The 15,809-nt window shown below is 47.5% G+C and overlaps 1 protein-coding gene across 1 annotated transcript; it reads left to right on the forward strand.

Annotated features, from left to right (window-relative positions):
• Positions 1-2,166: 2,166 nt before the first annotated feature.
• On the forward strand, positions 2,167-15,545 carry LOC120693458. Its single transcript, XM_039976902.1, has 10 exons — positions 2,167-2,313; positions 3,684-3,853; positions 3,926-4,628; positions 4,996-5,531; positions 12,301-12,481; positions 12,556-12,651; positions 12,749-12,809; positions 14,413-14,578; positions 14,684-15,061; positions 15,144-15,545. The coding sequence occupies exons 1-4, from the start codon at positions 2,245-2,247 to the stop codon at positions 5,431-5,433; spliced, it is 1,380 nt and encodes a 459-aa protein (XP_039832836.1). The 5' UTR covers positions 2,167-2,244; the 3' UTR covers positions 5,434-5,531; positions 12,301-12,481; positions 12,556-12,651; positions 12,749-12,809; positions 14,413-14,578; positions 14,684-15,061; positions 15,144-15,545.
• Positions 15,546-15,809: the final 264 nt, after the last annotated feature.

Genomic DNA, 15,809 nt, shown 5'->3' on the forward strand with positions numbered 1-15,809 from the left:
GGCTAATTATTGAGAAGATACTTTATTTGACTTTGGGGCGACTATGATTATTTTGTGAGGAAAAAGCTGCATGAACTTGAGGCGACTATGATTATTTTCTATTTTTGAATGACATCTTTTGCGAAAAAGACTATTTAAAATTATATGTATGCATTAGGCAAACATACTTTAATCAATCAGGTAGTACAATAATTCTGTTTTTGGAATGCAATACTATCAACTATAGTATTACCCGTTTCTTAAAATATTAGCTTAATTGTGCACGATTGTTTTCCTTTTCTGAAGGGTGTCATCTTACATGTCATATAAGCTGAATGTTGAATTGCAGTTTTTTGAATTATATTTTCGCTCAGTTTTTTTTACAACGAAAACCTCCTGCTTTTATAGAAATCGATTGGCTCAACTATTCTCCCAAAAAAATCATTTGATTTGTTTCCTAAATAATGGTAATGCCACTTATTTTATTTAATACGGGAGATAGCATTATAATACATGTCCTCTAGACAAGACAAGAGACAAGAGGTGAACATCGGGGAGACAAGAGATGAACATCCGGGTGTGTAAGGTATTTAAAAAAAGTGGTGCCTAGAATTTAGTAGTCAGATATGCGAATATAGGGGTTGCTCGGTTGATACCAAAACATGGTCATGCCCATCTTTTTTACCAAAATTTTGGCAAGTTTATAATGACATTGGTTAAGCGGGCTCCTTTTTTAACCTTCAACCAAACGAGTGCCACTTGCCCACATTTTAGTATGACACATTTTGGAAACAAACAAATCAGACCTATGATAGGCATATCAATAACTTGGGAAGTCCATATATTGATAACTGCAAGGAAGCAATTAGCATATTGAGGGGGTATAACGGGGATAACGGGAAAAAAATTGGCTGGACAGTGGAAATTAACTGTACAGTGACGAAAATGGCACAAAAGGGATTAGAAATTAGAATTGATGGTACTTGAAGGAATATCTAACTTTGGATGGCATAGAAGGAATTGTTATAGCTTGCAATGGCACAAAAGGATTTTTGTCCTGTTTCTTTTATGTACTCTCTCCATAAGGAATGAAAACATTTGAAAGTCATCCCATATAAAGGGATTTTAGCTTAATTAAGCTATAAGTTCTTGATTGCTTTTTTGAAAGTAAACGGCCCCTTTAATTTTGAGAGATCTATGGAAGCGTAACAAATTCATACATATTACCCTTTTTGATTGTGTTGCCTTTCCTAATCGCCTGCATGCAGCATTAAATCAACGACAGCATGGCAGGTAACACTAACCATGAGAGGCAAGTAGGCAACCGAGTCTTTTCCCTCCTCTGTTGCTCCGATCCGTGTGAGATTTTCTAAGATCCATTATTTTCAGGATCCGTGAGTATAGAGTATAGAGATGTGTAAAGTGATTAAGAGCAACTTCGGCAAATCCTCTAAACAACTCCCTATTTTAAATTTATAGGACTAGGTTAAAAAGATACACTCCATCGACCGAGATTTCGCTCCACTAACTTATCTTGCGGTGCCGCCAGAAAGCCAAGATCACCCAGCACTGAAAAAAAAAAGTCTTTACTCAGGCGCAGATAGCACGCAAGCGATGGCCCACGGTCGCGAAAAAAAAAAACGCAAGCGATGGCCCGAGAACCTGATGTATGGCCAGAAATTCAGAATCTCGCCTGCGGCTGAAGCAATTCATGCGCTACCTACCTCCCGTTGCTAGAGACCACGCAATAAAAACAAACGTTCATGTTTGATCTTTTTTAAATTTCTACCTTTACATTTTGTGGCTGGATATGGATACATCGGTTTTGAATTTTTTTATGGCCTGACCCACACACGCAACAACGACAATTTAAGAGAGCATGGAAAACAAAGAACAAACCCAAGATAATGGGCCCAATCCTCTAAAACAAAGTTATAATGGGCCTATAATCAGGACGAGGGGCCAAGCCCACAATCCAGCATGACCCAACCTTTCCCATTCCGCATAGAAAAACTTTCCAATTTTCTCTCCCCCTACAGGGCGAAACCTATCCACGTGTCAGAGACACGCCCCCCCTCTCACCGACATCCGGGCCCCTCCACCTCTGAAAAGGCTAGGATTTCCCGCCCACGGGTCACGGCGACCGCCTTTCAACTGAAGCCGAGCGTTCCAGGCGGCGGTGATTGGGGAGCCGAGGGCGTTCGAGGGAAGAGACGGAGACGCCACCGGCGGCGCGGGCGACCTCTCCCGACATCGCCGGTGCGGATGGACCCGCCGGAGAGCCCCCCAGCCCCAGCCGGTCGACCGCCATCCGCCGCCGTCTCGCTCTACGAGGTCGGTTCTACTCCTCACCCCCGCCGCCCCCTGCCGCGGTTCGCCGCTTCTGTTTCTAGTGCCAATGCAAAGGTTCCTCCTTTCTCCTTGTTCTCCGACGACGGTGGTGTGCTGCGCTGGGATTTGGGATGGGAATGATGTGCTCGGTTGAACGGGTGGCCTGACGAACGCATGGGGGGGGGGGGGGGGGGGTTTGTGTCAGTTCGTTCGTCTTCCCGGATTACCTTTTGGGGAATTGTTTGGCCGATTGGGTTCTCTGGGTCCGCCGGTTGGGGTTTTCATGGGGTGGTTAGGGTTTAGGACGGGCTGCAATTGATGGTGATTGGCTATCGCTTCTCCGATCTTCGGACTAGCGTTGATGTGGGGATGGAGAGGGAACGTTTGGCTGCATTTTGGTGGTTCACCTCGCTAATCAAAGCATTCCCCCCACAACTTTTCCCGTATGTTGATGCTCGTAGGAAGCATTTCTGGATTTGAGGGGACACATTTGGATCTTTTATGATACCTGGTGGTTTAGCTGATGGGTTTTGGGAGGGAATATTTCGGAGTTGTTAGTCGACACACGAAATTGTTTCCAAATCGAGCTCTTCTCATGGTGAAGCACTGAAGCTTATGGGGTGTTTAGGTTGAGGAATGGGGTGATCCATCACCTTCTCACTCCTCACATTTTGTTTGGTTTAAGAATGGAATGGGCTGATCAGTGACTAGGTCATGCCTCACCATATAGTCACATGCACAAGATTTGCGTAAACTTCTACATGAGGGATGGAGTCATTCTTCTAAACACATAATGGGCCAGTTCACTCCATAAATCAAACACCCCTTAAGGTTAAGATCCAACTCCTGCAGGCTGCGGCTGACAGTCTTCTCCTATCTGTTTATTATCAGGCTCCCTAGAGTTATTACAACATTTTCTGTGAATTTTCATACTGTAAAGATTAGAATTGTTATCCATGGCAATGCAAATCATGCGTTTGATAGTGTAAAGAATTTTGGCACATATGTCTTTTCTTTGTGTTCCTCTTGTCCAAACACTTGCACAAAACATAAAGTAGCATGGTTAATGCTAGCGTGGGTGGTTTCAGACCATAGTATGTATTTTTGGAGAGAGAGCACCAAACAACCTCAATCACAGTTAACGAATTAATAATTTTGCAGTGTGATTTCATTTTTCATGCAAAAAGATGACTACTCTACACTCAGATCATAAGATACTCATTTCTTAATCAAGTTTCCTTGATTCTTGAGTTATAAGATACTCATTTATTGATAAAGTTTCCTTGAGTCTTGAGTTATAAGATAGTAAGATACTCATTTCTTAATCAAGTTTCCTTGAGTCTTGAGTTTCTAATTAGGTTTTCCATTTACAGGATTCTCCTGTCTTCGATTTCATCAATAGTCTATCCCCTATAGCAACACCCAAGCTTCTAGGTTCAGCACAAAATGTCCAGCTATTCAAGTCATCTGATTTAGTACCTGCTTCATCAATCTTCACCTCGCCGCAAGTTAATCCACAAAAGGAATATAAACCTGGAACCAGGTAAAATTCTATTTTTTTTCTGATTTATATGTTTTCAACACTTAAAACTGGACCTGTTTTCATGTGGACCAGGGATGGCTATGTTCAACTTTCTCAAGGGCTCAGTCCCAATTGCCAAACGAATCAGATAGGGATTTCTAGCTGCTATGGATCCCCAACAATTGCTTCAGAAAAATGTAGTCCTTCTGAGTATGCAACAATTTTGTCTCAACCCATCCCGCTTGGTAGTGAAATCTTGGGAGATGCCAAGAAACAGGATACTGATGGTAAAGTAGATCATAGTCCAGATATGGGGCAAATAAAGCTATCAAGCACATGCTATGATCAGAATGGCGTTGACCAATTGGACTCATCAACATCTGGAAGAAATGTTCAGGAGAATGAGCTGACTAAACAGTATAATGATGACCAAGCAGCTTGCAGTTTAAGCCACTTGATCTCACGTTCTGGTACTGGTGATGGTGTCATGTCAAAATTAGACCTGTCATTAGAAGCGCAACAATTGAGCTGGAAACTAAGAAGTGATGTCATATTTAGCAAATCCATCATGCCAATGGCTCAAGGAAACCTGGAGGATTCAAGAAGAAAACTTTTGGATGGGTCAACTGGCTGTTATATCCAGAGTGCTGCAGATGACACTCATGTTTACTATGCTGGTGCTGCAGAAGGTGCTGCAACTAATCATGACCCACAAATGCTCCCTGGTGTTATTCAAAGCCAGTTGGTTTCAAATGAATATTTTTTTGACGCATTCAAAGTTCCCAGTGATGGCATGGTAATGAAGAATTTGTTGATACCACCTATAATTCTGTCTTACCTTTATGTTTAATTTATGTTTTTGTGATGGTAGAAGTGCTTATTTGTTTTTTTTTTTTACAATTTGACTAATTCTGTGATACCAAATTTGAATCTTCATTCTGTTGTTGTTGACTAATTCTGTGATACCAAATTTGAATCTTCATTCTGTCTGTATTAACTAGCTAGATACTGTACAGTTGAATGTTGGATACATGTAAATTGTATGTAATATAACGGAACTAGTGGTGCAATCTTGATTTGACTGCAGCACATATTTATGCTTTTATTTTTCTATTTGAAGTTCTTGTCAGAGAAGCACAAGTAACAAAATTTTCATCCTTCAGGCATTGTCAGAGCATCATTGCGGTGGTATGAATAGGCGTAGCCTTTTTAATGAGAAGGTACAGACATCTGATTTGAGTGGACAAAGTGTCTCGAATCTTCATCATACAAATATATGTGGCGATAACTACCTGAAGCCTTCGAGGTCCCCTGTGTATGCATTGCCTGGTATTGGTTTGCATCTGAATTCTGTTGTCTCGAATGCATCCAACAACATGCCATTCACAAGTAATCCTCCACTGCCACCTGAACATAATAGTCCGCCAACAATAGTTTCTTGCAGTGAGACGGGTCTGTATAGCAGTGAGGTAAACACTCTTATTCATGATGATCACTCTTCTCAGAAGACCATGCCTAGTGCTGATGAGTCTTGCCAAGAAAGTTACAAGAAGAAAAGCTTAGTAAGGTATGCCTCTTTTCTTATAATGTTTACTCAGTAGATAACAAAATCTTTGAAACTTTGCAGGCGCAAGTTACAAAATGGTGATGGTGGCTCATGCAAACGTTGTAGCTGTAAAAAGTCAAAGTGCTTAAAACTGTAAGGTTCCTTGCATTATACTGTTATTTTTCTAGTCCACTTTACCTATATCCTTAAGGGTGAAAAATCATGTGTATGAAAGCAAACAATATGATATTTCCTACTTCAATTATTCTAAGTTGCTTGTAGTCACAAAATGATATGGTCTACTGGCAGTTCAGGTATAAGACACAATACATGCATATGCTTGATTTTATATCTAGCTGTCTCGAACCAAAACACATTGAAATTGGCTGGAAATCAGGTTGTTTTAAACTGATGTAGATGTCGGAATATAAGTGAATTGCGCACCTCTCCCCATCAGCTTAAGCTTATGGGTTGAATTGGTTGGTGCATGCAACTCAATATGATATCAAAGTTAGAGGTCTCGAGTTCGAATCCTGGTTAGCACAATTAAATAAAATAATTGTTGCTCGCTCCTATTCCACGTCTGAGGCCTGAGGGAGCCTCTATGTGAGGGGGAGTGTTGTAATATAAGTGAATTGCCCACCTCTTCCCATCAACTTAAGCTTATGGGTTGAACTGGTCGGTGCATGCAACTCAATAATAGAAAATTTCGAGTGAAAATACTTATTTTGCTTTTCATACAGAAATAAGTGATGGAGAGAATAATTACTTGTATTCCTCCAAACCCTATAAGGGTGGGATATATAGATCATATACATGGGCCTCTAGATAGACCTTTATACATGAGCTCACATATACACCAACACCCCCCCAGTCTGAACAACCGGCGCAGCGGTGTTCAAGACTGGACAATAAGAGAGTACAAAGAGAGTGCAAAGGGCAAATACCCCCCGCAGCCACAACTAGCCACCTGCTACGTTGAGGCTAGAGCGAAACTCCGAGAAGGTCGAGAAGGGTAATCCCTTGCTGAAGATGTCGGCAAACTGGGAGGTAGTCGGGACATGGAGTACCCGAACATCGCCGACGGCGACCCTGTTGCGCACGAAGTGTAGGTCGATCTCCACATGCTTCGTCCGCTGATGCTGGACGGGGTTGGTGGAGAGATACAAGGCGCTGACGTTGTCGCAGTAGACGAGCGTGCTCTTGGCGAGCGGGCTTTGGAGCTCCGCCAAGAGCTGTCGTAGCCAGGACGCCTCCGCCACGCCGTTAGCGACAGTCCGGTACTCCGCCTCGGCACTGGAGCGGGAGACAACCGGTTGCCGTTTGGACGACCAGGAGACCAGGTTGCCGCCCAGGAAGACGGCGTAGCCGGAAGTGGAGCGACGAGTGTCCGGGCAGCCAGCCCAGTCAGCGTCGGTGTAGACCACCAGCTCAGCAGAGGACGAGCGGTGAAGCACCAGGCCGAGGTCCACAGTGGCACAGACGTAGTGGAGGAGACGCTTCAGCGCAGCAAGGTGTGACTCCCATGGATCATGCATATGGAGACAGACCTGTTGAACAGCGTAGGTGAGGTCCGGCCTGTTGAAGGTGAGGTACTGCAAAGCGCCGGCGAGACTCCGGTAGGCAGTAGGATCAGCCACCGGATCACCCAGATCAGCAGACAGCTTCGGCTGAGTGTTGATAGGAGTGGAGCAGGGCTTGCAATCAGTCATACCAGCCCGCTTCAGAATATCAAGTGCGTACTGCTGCTGGTGAAGGAGAAGGCCAAACGGGCGAGTCTCAACAGTGAAGCCTAAGAAGTGGTGGAGCTGACCCAGATCTTTCATAGCAAACTCCTGCTGCAGAGAGGAGATGATACTCTGAAGCAACTGCTGACTGGAGGTTGTGAGCACAATATCATCGACATAGAGCAGTAGATGTGCAATCTCATCCCCACGGCGGTAGATGAAGAGAGACGTATCAGACTTGGCATCGGTGAACCCCAATGTCAGCAAGAACGTGGCGAACCGAGAGTACCAAGCCCGAGGAGCCTGCTTCAGACCATAGAGAGACTTGTTGAGCCGGCAGACCATATCCGGACGACTCGAGTCCACAAATCCCGCTGGCTGAGAGCAGTAGACAGCCTCTGACAGAGTGCCGTGAAGAAAAGCATTCTTCACGTTCAGCTGGTGCACAGGCCCGAAGCGTGAGAGGACCGTGCGCACTGTAGCGGGCTTCATCCCTGGACTGAAGGTCTCATCATAGTCCACACCAGGCCGCTGGGTAAAACCCCGGAGGACCCAGCGAGGCTTGTAGCGCTCTAGTGTGCCGTCAGCCCGACGCTTGTACGTCTAGATCCACTTGCCAGTCAACACATTGCAACCAGACGGACGCGGCACGAGGTCCCACGTCTAGTTGGCAAGAAGAGCCGCGTACTTCTCTTCCATCGCGCGACGCCAGTGAGGATCCGCAAAGGGGTCGCGGACAGAGGAGGGTACCGGAGAGACCCGCGGCTCCCCCTCGTTGGCGGAGAGAGTCGCGGCCTGAGACGCCATCTGTCGAGTCACCATGATATGGATATGTCGAGGATCCCAATGGACGACTGGCGCGTGGTACACCGCCGGCTCGACTAGAGAGTGAACCGGCGGAGGCGGCGGCGGTGACGGCTCCGTTGTAGGCGTCGCAGGAGCCTTCGGAGCCGGTGTCGAACGACGCCGGTACACCTGAACCGGCTGAGCGTACCGCGGCGGTGCAGGGAGAGGCTCCGGGGCCGCGCGTGGCCCAGCAGGAGACCCCGGGGCCGCACACCGCACGACAGGAGGTCCGGGGGCTGCGCGTGGGGCGACTGCGGGCACCGGGGCCGCGCTCGACGCAGCAGGGGTCACCGGAAGCGGTGCCGGTGCACCGGGAAAACCTGCAGGGAAAGGACAGACAGGTAACGGTGGTTGAACCACCGGGTCAGTCGAAAACAGTGAATCCAGCTCGGGGTCAGGAGAAGGTGTGGTGGAGGTGGAGTAGGGAAAATCCGACTCGTCAAACACGACGTGTCGGGAGATCAGGACCCGACGAGAGGTGAGGTCAAAGCATCGGTACCCCTTGTGGTCAGGGGAGTACCCAAGGAACACACAACGAGTCAAGTGGGGCGCCAGCTTGTGAGAAGCGGTGGCGGTGGTGTTAGGGTAACACGCACACCCGAAGACCCGAAGGTGATCGTAGCGAGGAGGGGTATCGAAAAGAGCGTGGTGTGGAGTGGGAGCAGGAGAGGCAGTGGACGGAAGACGGTTAAGCAAGTAGGTGGCGGTGTGGAGACTCTCAGCCCAAAAGCGCGGGAGTAGAGAGGCCTGGATCAGAAGGGTGCGCACGACGTCATTCGTCGTGCGAATCATCTGCTTAGCCTTGCCGTTCTGAGGAGAGGTATACGGACAAGACATACGCAGCTGAACACCCCGAGAAAGGAAGAAGGAACGGGAGGTGGAGTTATCGAACTCGCACCCGTTGTCGCACTGGACGGCCTTAATGGTGAGGCCGAACTGAGTGGACACCCAGGCAAAGAAGTGGAGGAGGGTGGGAAAGGTCTCAGACTTGGCGCGCAAAGGAAAAGTCCAAGAGTAGTGAGAAAAATCATCAACCACCACCAGATAGTATTTATAGCCAGACATGCTGAGTACATGAGATGTCCACAGGTCACAGTGGACAAGATCGAAGGCATGCGCAGCATGCGAAGAAGAAGAAAAAGAAAGTCTAACATGACGACCTAACTGGCACGCATGACAGAGGTGCTCAACAGGAGTCCTAGTACATGGAACATCGGTACTACGACTCAGCTGAGCCAAAACATCGCGCCCGGGGTGACCAAGCCGGCGGTGCCAGGTGGTGGAAGACGGCGTCACGGCAAAAGCAGCAGACGAAGGAGTCGAAGGCGGAGCAGCGGAAGCAGGAAGACGAAGAGTGTAAAGGGGTCCCGAGCTGTCACATCGGAGGAGCGGACGCCGGGAAGCCGAATCCTTCACAGTAAGACCAGAAGAGTCAAATTCAATGGAACAAGAATTCTCAGCAGTAAACTGGCGAATGAAAAGAAGGTTGTGAACCATCTGAGGAGCAACAAGGACATTGGGAAGACGAAATGAACCAGGAGCAGAACCCACAGCGGTTACAGGAAGGTAAGACCCATCACCAACCATGGTGTGGGGGTCGGACAGAAGAGAGGATACCGGCATCTGGGGTGGTGTGGAAGGAGGCACCCGAGTCGGCGATCCACTCGGTGCTGACCGGCGGCGTCAGCCCCATGGTGTTGAAGGACTGCGCCAGAGCGGCCTGGTCCCACCCCCCAGGCCAGGTCGGTTGCTGGCTGGGCTGAGCAAGCGGGGTCCAGGACGGCGCGAAGAGGGGAGCAGCACTGGTGAACATGGCCGCCGGCTGGAGCTGAGGACGAGCCCCCCCCGACCCTGGAACGGCCACATCGAGATGCGCCCTGACCATAGGTTGCTGAAGGATGGCCAGGGCGTACCTCCAGGGGCAGGAGCCGGAGCCGGAGCCGGAGCCGGCGCGCCCCGACGGCCCCCACCGGTACCGGTACCCCCAGAAGCAGGGCCACCAGCTCCACCACCACCCCGCCCCCCCCACCCACCTCTTGCCTGCCCGGCAGGAGCAGCACCAAGGAGGGAGGTGGCAGGAGCGGCGGAGGAAGCCGGTGGAGCAGCAACGAGCGCGGTGGGGGGTGGACGAGGACGATCCGGGCGCGAGACCCCTGGTGATCTCATCGAGGGCGAGGTCGTCCCGGACCTGCAGAAAGGAGGGGAAGGGCCGCTGGCGGGTGATCCATGTCTTCAGGTGGTCATAGGTGCTGCTCAGGCCGCGCACGACATTGACCACCAAGACCCAATTAGACACTGAACACCCGAGGTCGTAAAGAGCATCAGCCATGCCCTTCATCCGCCGGCAGAACTCACCGACGGAGAGGTCCCCCTGCTCGAAGGTGCGGAAGCTGGCGTCGAGCTGGAGAGCGCGGAACTCGGCGTTGCCGAGGAACTGCCCCTCGAGCGCCACCCAGGCCAGTCGCGCGATGCCGCCGTGGGTCCGGACGAGGTCCTGAAGATCTAGGGAGATGGTCCCAAAGATCCAGGACATGGCGACGTTGTCGAGGCGCAGCCACACCACATCTCGCGCCGCGATCGGCGTGTCGAGGAGGACGTGGTCGTCGAGGGCGTAGCGGCGGAGGGCGAGGAGGACCTGGTCCCGCCAGCGTCCGTAGAAGGAGGACGTGGGGTCGAGGAGGACGGTGACCAGGGCCCTGATGTTTTGGACGCTGGCGGCCTGAAGGTGGAGTTGGGCGATCATGAAGTCGGTCGGTTCGTGCCGGGGTCCGGAACCAGAGGGCGGGGCCTGGTGGGAAGAGGAGGCGGCGTGCTCGACGAAGGTGACGGCGGGCCGCGGGCCGGGGAGGAGGATGTAGTGCTCCGCCTCAGCGACCCGGCGAGCTAGAGCGTCGGCCGTGGCGCGCTCACGCTCCCAAGCGAGGGCGGCCACACGGACCCGCTCCTGGGCCGCCGCGGCCTCCGACTTGGCGGCGAGGAGGGCCGCGGTGAGAGCGGCGTCGGGCTGCTGCCCACGGAGGGCCGGGGGATCGGGCGTGGCGTCGGCGGCAGGCTGCTTGCCGGCGGCGCGTTGGGCGGCGGCCTGCGCGGCGGCTGCAGGGGTAGAGGACGGGGCGGCGGCCCACGCGGCGCGCGGAGCAGAGGAAGGGAGGAGCGGGGAAGGGGGAAGGAGGAGGCCTGTGGCGCCGGCGGCCGGCCGGCCATGGGCCGGTGGCGGCGGTTGCTGCGGGCGGCTGGGAGGGGAGGGAGGAGAGAGGAAACTTAACCCTAGGCTAATGATACCATGATTGAGAGAATAATTGCTTGTATTCCTCCAAACTCTAGAAGGGTGGGATATATAGATCCTATACATGGGCCTCTAGATGGGCCTCTATACATGGGCTCATATATACACCAACAATAAGTGATTCAGTTTTCCATTTGAATATCAGCTCATCATAAAATGTTTGGAATTTAGTTTGCTAAAGAGAAACCCAAAAATTTATGATAATTTTCAGGTTTCTGGCAGTTTTTTCTCCCTGTCTTTGAGAAATGTTGGGTGATCTAGTTTTGAGTTATGGTGGTTTAGGTGGTAGTGGCAGTCATCCTTCTAAGTAGTGCTTTTAGCTTTCTGCCTTACTCAAACCAGTATCACATACGCACTGTTATATGTTCTTATTGCACTTGAGTACCTGAGGTTTGACCAGTGGAATTTTTAAATAAAATTTCTCATCAAAGATAAAGTGTTCAAATTTTCTACTGCCATATCTAGAGTATGTTTGTGCCAGGCGAGCTTCCGATGTAGCTGTAATTACAGTTTTTTTTGTATATTTTTGCACAAAGAATAATCCAGAAGTGAATATATGGTATATTTTGAGATTTCCAATTTATGATTGTAGTTCCAAATGGCAGTGTTGTTATATACTGAGTAGGCTGATTAATCTGGAATTGTTAATAGTGAAAACCATGTTGCACTTTTGTATTCTGCTATTTAGTAAGCTACTAGGAACCATTACAAATTTGATGCATGTTCGAGCAGCCTTCAGAGTTCAGTCATGTCTGAACATTTTATATATTCCATGCCTGTTGTTAATCCCTGCACTTGTGCCTTCATCATATACAAAGTAAAATGGGTTGTTTGGCATATGTAAAAATATTTACTGTCTGGGTAACAGCCCGGTGCAGTTTGTCCGCTGCAAATTCCCTGTTTCTTTCAACACGCAATGCCTTAACATCTGAAAACCCAAGCAGATTTCATTAGTTCATTGCTCTTTATGAAATTGTCTTAACTGCTTGAACCAAGCTCATTTTGGCAGATTCCTGTCATGATATTTAAAATAATAACCATATCCTTTGTCATTTCTTTGCAGTTACTGTACGTGTTTTGCTGCTAAAGTCTATTGTTCAGGATTGTGCTCATGTCAAGGCTGTTTGAATAATCATACTCATGAGGAAACAGTTTCATGTATTCGCAAGCGGACTGAATCTCTTAACCCTCTAGCATTTGCTCCAACAGTAACACGCGCATGTGATTCTGGTTCAGATTTTGGGGTAAGAGCAGCTACTTTTAGTTGCATCTATCTTTTCTGTTCACTATTTTTAATTGCATGCCATTTGATTTATAGGATGACTCTAACAATACTCCTGCTTCGGCTCGACATAAAAGAGGCTGCAATTGCAGGAAGTCTTCTTGCCTTAAAAAATACTGCGAGTGCTTTCAGGTAACTTGCTATTTGGTTTTGTTGACTTAATCCTGCTTGGTTAGTATGTTGACTACTCGTGTGCTTTATTTAATTTAATGTTATTCTATCTCAAAAGAGTGGTGTAGGATGCTCCATGAGTTGCCGATGCGCGAGTTGCAAGAATTCTTTTGGACAAAGTAAGGGTAATTTTGATCCTTTCTTGATATTTTTCTTTAGAAAAATGCAACTGACCTGCTGACGTGCTTCTCCATCTAATCTACAACCAATATGCGACAAAATTTGTGCTTGCCAGTTTATTGCCATGTTCCTTTTCCACAGCACAACTTTAGGTTAAAACTGCTGTGCAAGCTCAATAACTATTTCTTTAGTTTTTCAGCTCCGTATTTGAAATTAGTGTACATTTTTGCCAGGATTTCATATAATATTTTGGAATAGCCAGTTAGGATCTTGTGATCAAGGATAAACTACCGGGGATGCTGCTCAATCTGATAACCAACTCAAAAAAGGATACCCTGGCTTAAACACTAGATCACTGGCATGCCTAGCGTAAAAGAAGACTGCGAAGATTAAACAACTACTAGTTGATTTGAAGTTGAGTGGTTAAAATATAAGTAGTTGCAGCGTGCAATTTCAGGATAGGACAATACTGAATTTGTGTTTACATACCACTCAATGTTATACAGTCGTCTAGTCGAACCTAGTCGTCATGGCACCGATAAGGCGACTAGTCGCGACTAGTCGTCGATCAGGTCAATTAGTCGACCCTAGTCGGTCCTAGTCGTCGCTATAGTCGTCCTATATATCCCACGACATATATGTACATGTATATGTACTTATATACTATATAGCAAGCAGGAACACCACAATGATAGTCAGTTTGGTGACACTTACTTGTGAGATTTGATGTTTGAACTGTCCAGAACTCCATATTCTTGTCCCACACAGTACAGGCTAATGGCTAATGGTGCAAGTTATATAGTTAACCTAACCCTAATGGCTAATGGCTAATGATGCAAGTTATATAGTTAACCTAACCCTAATGGCTAATGGGCCTAATTGAGCCCAGTACAGGCGGCGGGCTTGAGTGCTGGTCTGCTGGACATCTTTTGGTTTTGGCCTGATCGTCCAAGTAGCTAGTCGGACGACTAATCGCGATTAGGCGACGATTAGTCGGACGATCAGACATCTTATCGACAAAAGCTAGTCGTTTCACTTATCGAAGCCAGCGGAGCGATAAGGTCGACTAATCGCGATTAGTCGGACGACTGTATAACATGGATACCACTTGATCTTCAGCTTTGAATGGTGGCTCATGATTGGAGCAGGCAATGAAATTGTTTGGCCATCTGAATCTATTCCCATTTTGCCTTGTATACATGTTCCCATAGCCATGTTTGCTAAACATTTAGGAAGATTGTATGGCTTGCCACTATGCTCAAACGGGGTGCCAAAAACAAAGTTTCATTTAGTGAGGGGTCGATAGAAACTTTGTTCAAGAAACATTCACAATGCTATTGGCTTCCTATTTTTTGTGGTATGTGATGTCTTCCATCCCCTGAGTTTCATGGTTGGCCGTAGTGTATATGTAAAATGTTTAACAAATTACCTTACTAGTTGAAACTTGAAAGATGTTTAGGATGTTTTTGAAAAATAACTAAATGACAAATCTCCCTTGAGTTTGCTAATTTGAATTTGTTTGGTTGGGCTAACTTATGATATACCCTTTTGATGTCATCATTATTCAATGCCAGGGCTTAATGTTCTTATTTTCCCTTGAAGGGGTGCTACTGCTAACTACTGAGAAAATGGAGAAAGAAGCAAAATCAAAAGGCACTCGCTCAAAGGAAGAGAAACTTGCGTTTGACAAACAGGTTGTGATCAGTCAATCTGGTGATCCTCCATCCACCGAGGATCTATTTGCCACACCTTCGCTTGAGCCTTGCAGGTTTGCATGTCTTGTGCATGGATGTTAGCTTGATTCTTGCGGTCTTGCCTCCCTTGGCGAAACTCCATAGATCTTAACAATTTGATGATGAGTTCTCCCTTACAGATCTTCAAACTTGCTTCCATCTACATGCTCCGAACCGCCAGTGTCAACAGCAGGATGTTCTTCCCAACTGCGCAACTCTCAGTCTCCCATGAAGGCAGATGTTTTGCTTTCTCCTTCAGAAACCTGTGCTATGGAACCGATTCTTGTGGATGGTTTGTCAAATATCCAGGAAGTGAGCTCATCTTGCACCACCAGAGTCAAGGTTGTGTCACCCAACAAGAAGAGGGTCTCCCCCCTGCAAACTGGTCCAGGATTGTCCCCAATCGGTAGGAGTGGCAGGAAACTGGTTCTGAAGTCCATCCCTTCCTTCCCTTCCCTCACTGGTGATGCTGATAGTGAGCCCCACTAAACAGAGTTCATCAGCATTTGGCACCAGAGGTATGCATTTGTTGTTCTTTTCTCTTTTCTGACGTTTCTATTTTCAATTTCATTACTTATTAGACACTTTATTTTTTTTCAGTCCGGCTGACTGGTTAGGGAACCCCTCGCCCAATTTTGTTTTGATGAAGAGTTGAATGAACTTGTATCATATATAAAGATAGTTATGCTAATATTTCTCGAGTCCGAAGCCTAACTATTCCACTGCTTGTCAACATATGATTGACCTGTCGTTACCTAGTTGTTAGTCCTGTTCATCCCCTTTGGTCTAAGGCCGTCAGTATGTAATGTATATATTTCCGCAGCTCGTGGGCGATAAGTGCATTGGTATTGAAGAAAAGAATGCTTAAATGTAGCATCTTAATAAGTTCAGTTTACTGTACTCCAGTTTGTGTCCAAACATCACAGCAGCCATACCCAGTCCAAATTGAGCTGGTGAGACTGAATATACTGTTTCTATGTGCATGTTTAGGGGGCTTATTTAGACCAACGATTTGGATCCATGTCATATGAAGATGAGCCTTGATAACATGCTTGTAGCGTTGTAATAAATCCTCTAGCTGTGAGGCCATCAAACAGTTGTTTGAAACAAGCTTTCCTTCTATGCTATTGAAAAAAAAAGCTTTCCTTCCATGCTAGTATTTGAGCTTTCGTTGGCCTTCTAATCTTCTTCCTCCTGAATCCATTTTGGTCCACCCAAAATCCAGATGCCCAGTGCTTCTCCTTGTAACCTTCTCCTTGTAACCTC

This window comes from Panicum virgatum, chromosome 9N (assembly GCF_016808335.1).
Source record: "Panicum virgatum strain AP13 chromosome 9N, P.virgatum_v5, whole genome shotgun sequence".
NCBI classification, from domain to species: Eukaryota; Viridiplantae; Streptophyta; class Magnoliopsida; order Poales; family Poaceae; genus Panicum; species Panicum virgatum.

Bases quoted from the DNA above. Each gene is read 5' to 3' on its own strand.
- LOC120693458 (XM_039976902.1), top strand. From the start codon at position 2,245: ATGGACCCGCCGGAGAGCCCCCCAGCCCCAGCCGGTCGACCGCCATCC. The intron at 3,854-3,925 runs GTAAAATTCTAT...CATGTGGACCAG, and splicing joins GAATATAAACCTGGAACCAG to GGATGGCTATGTTCAACTTT. The intron at 4,629-4,995 runs GTAATGAAGAAT...TTCATCCTTCAG, and splicing joins AAGTTCCCAGTGATGGCATG to GCATTGTCAGAGCATCATTG.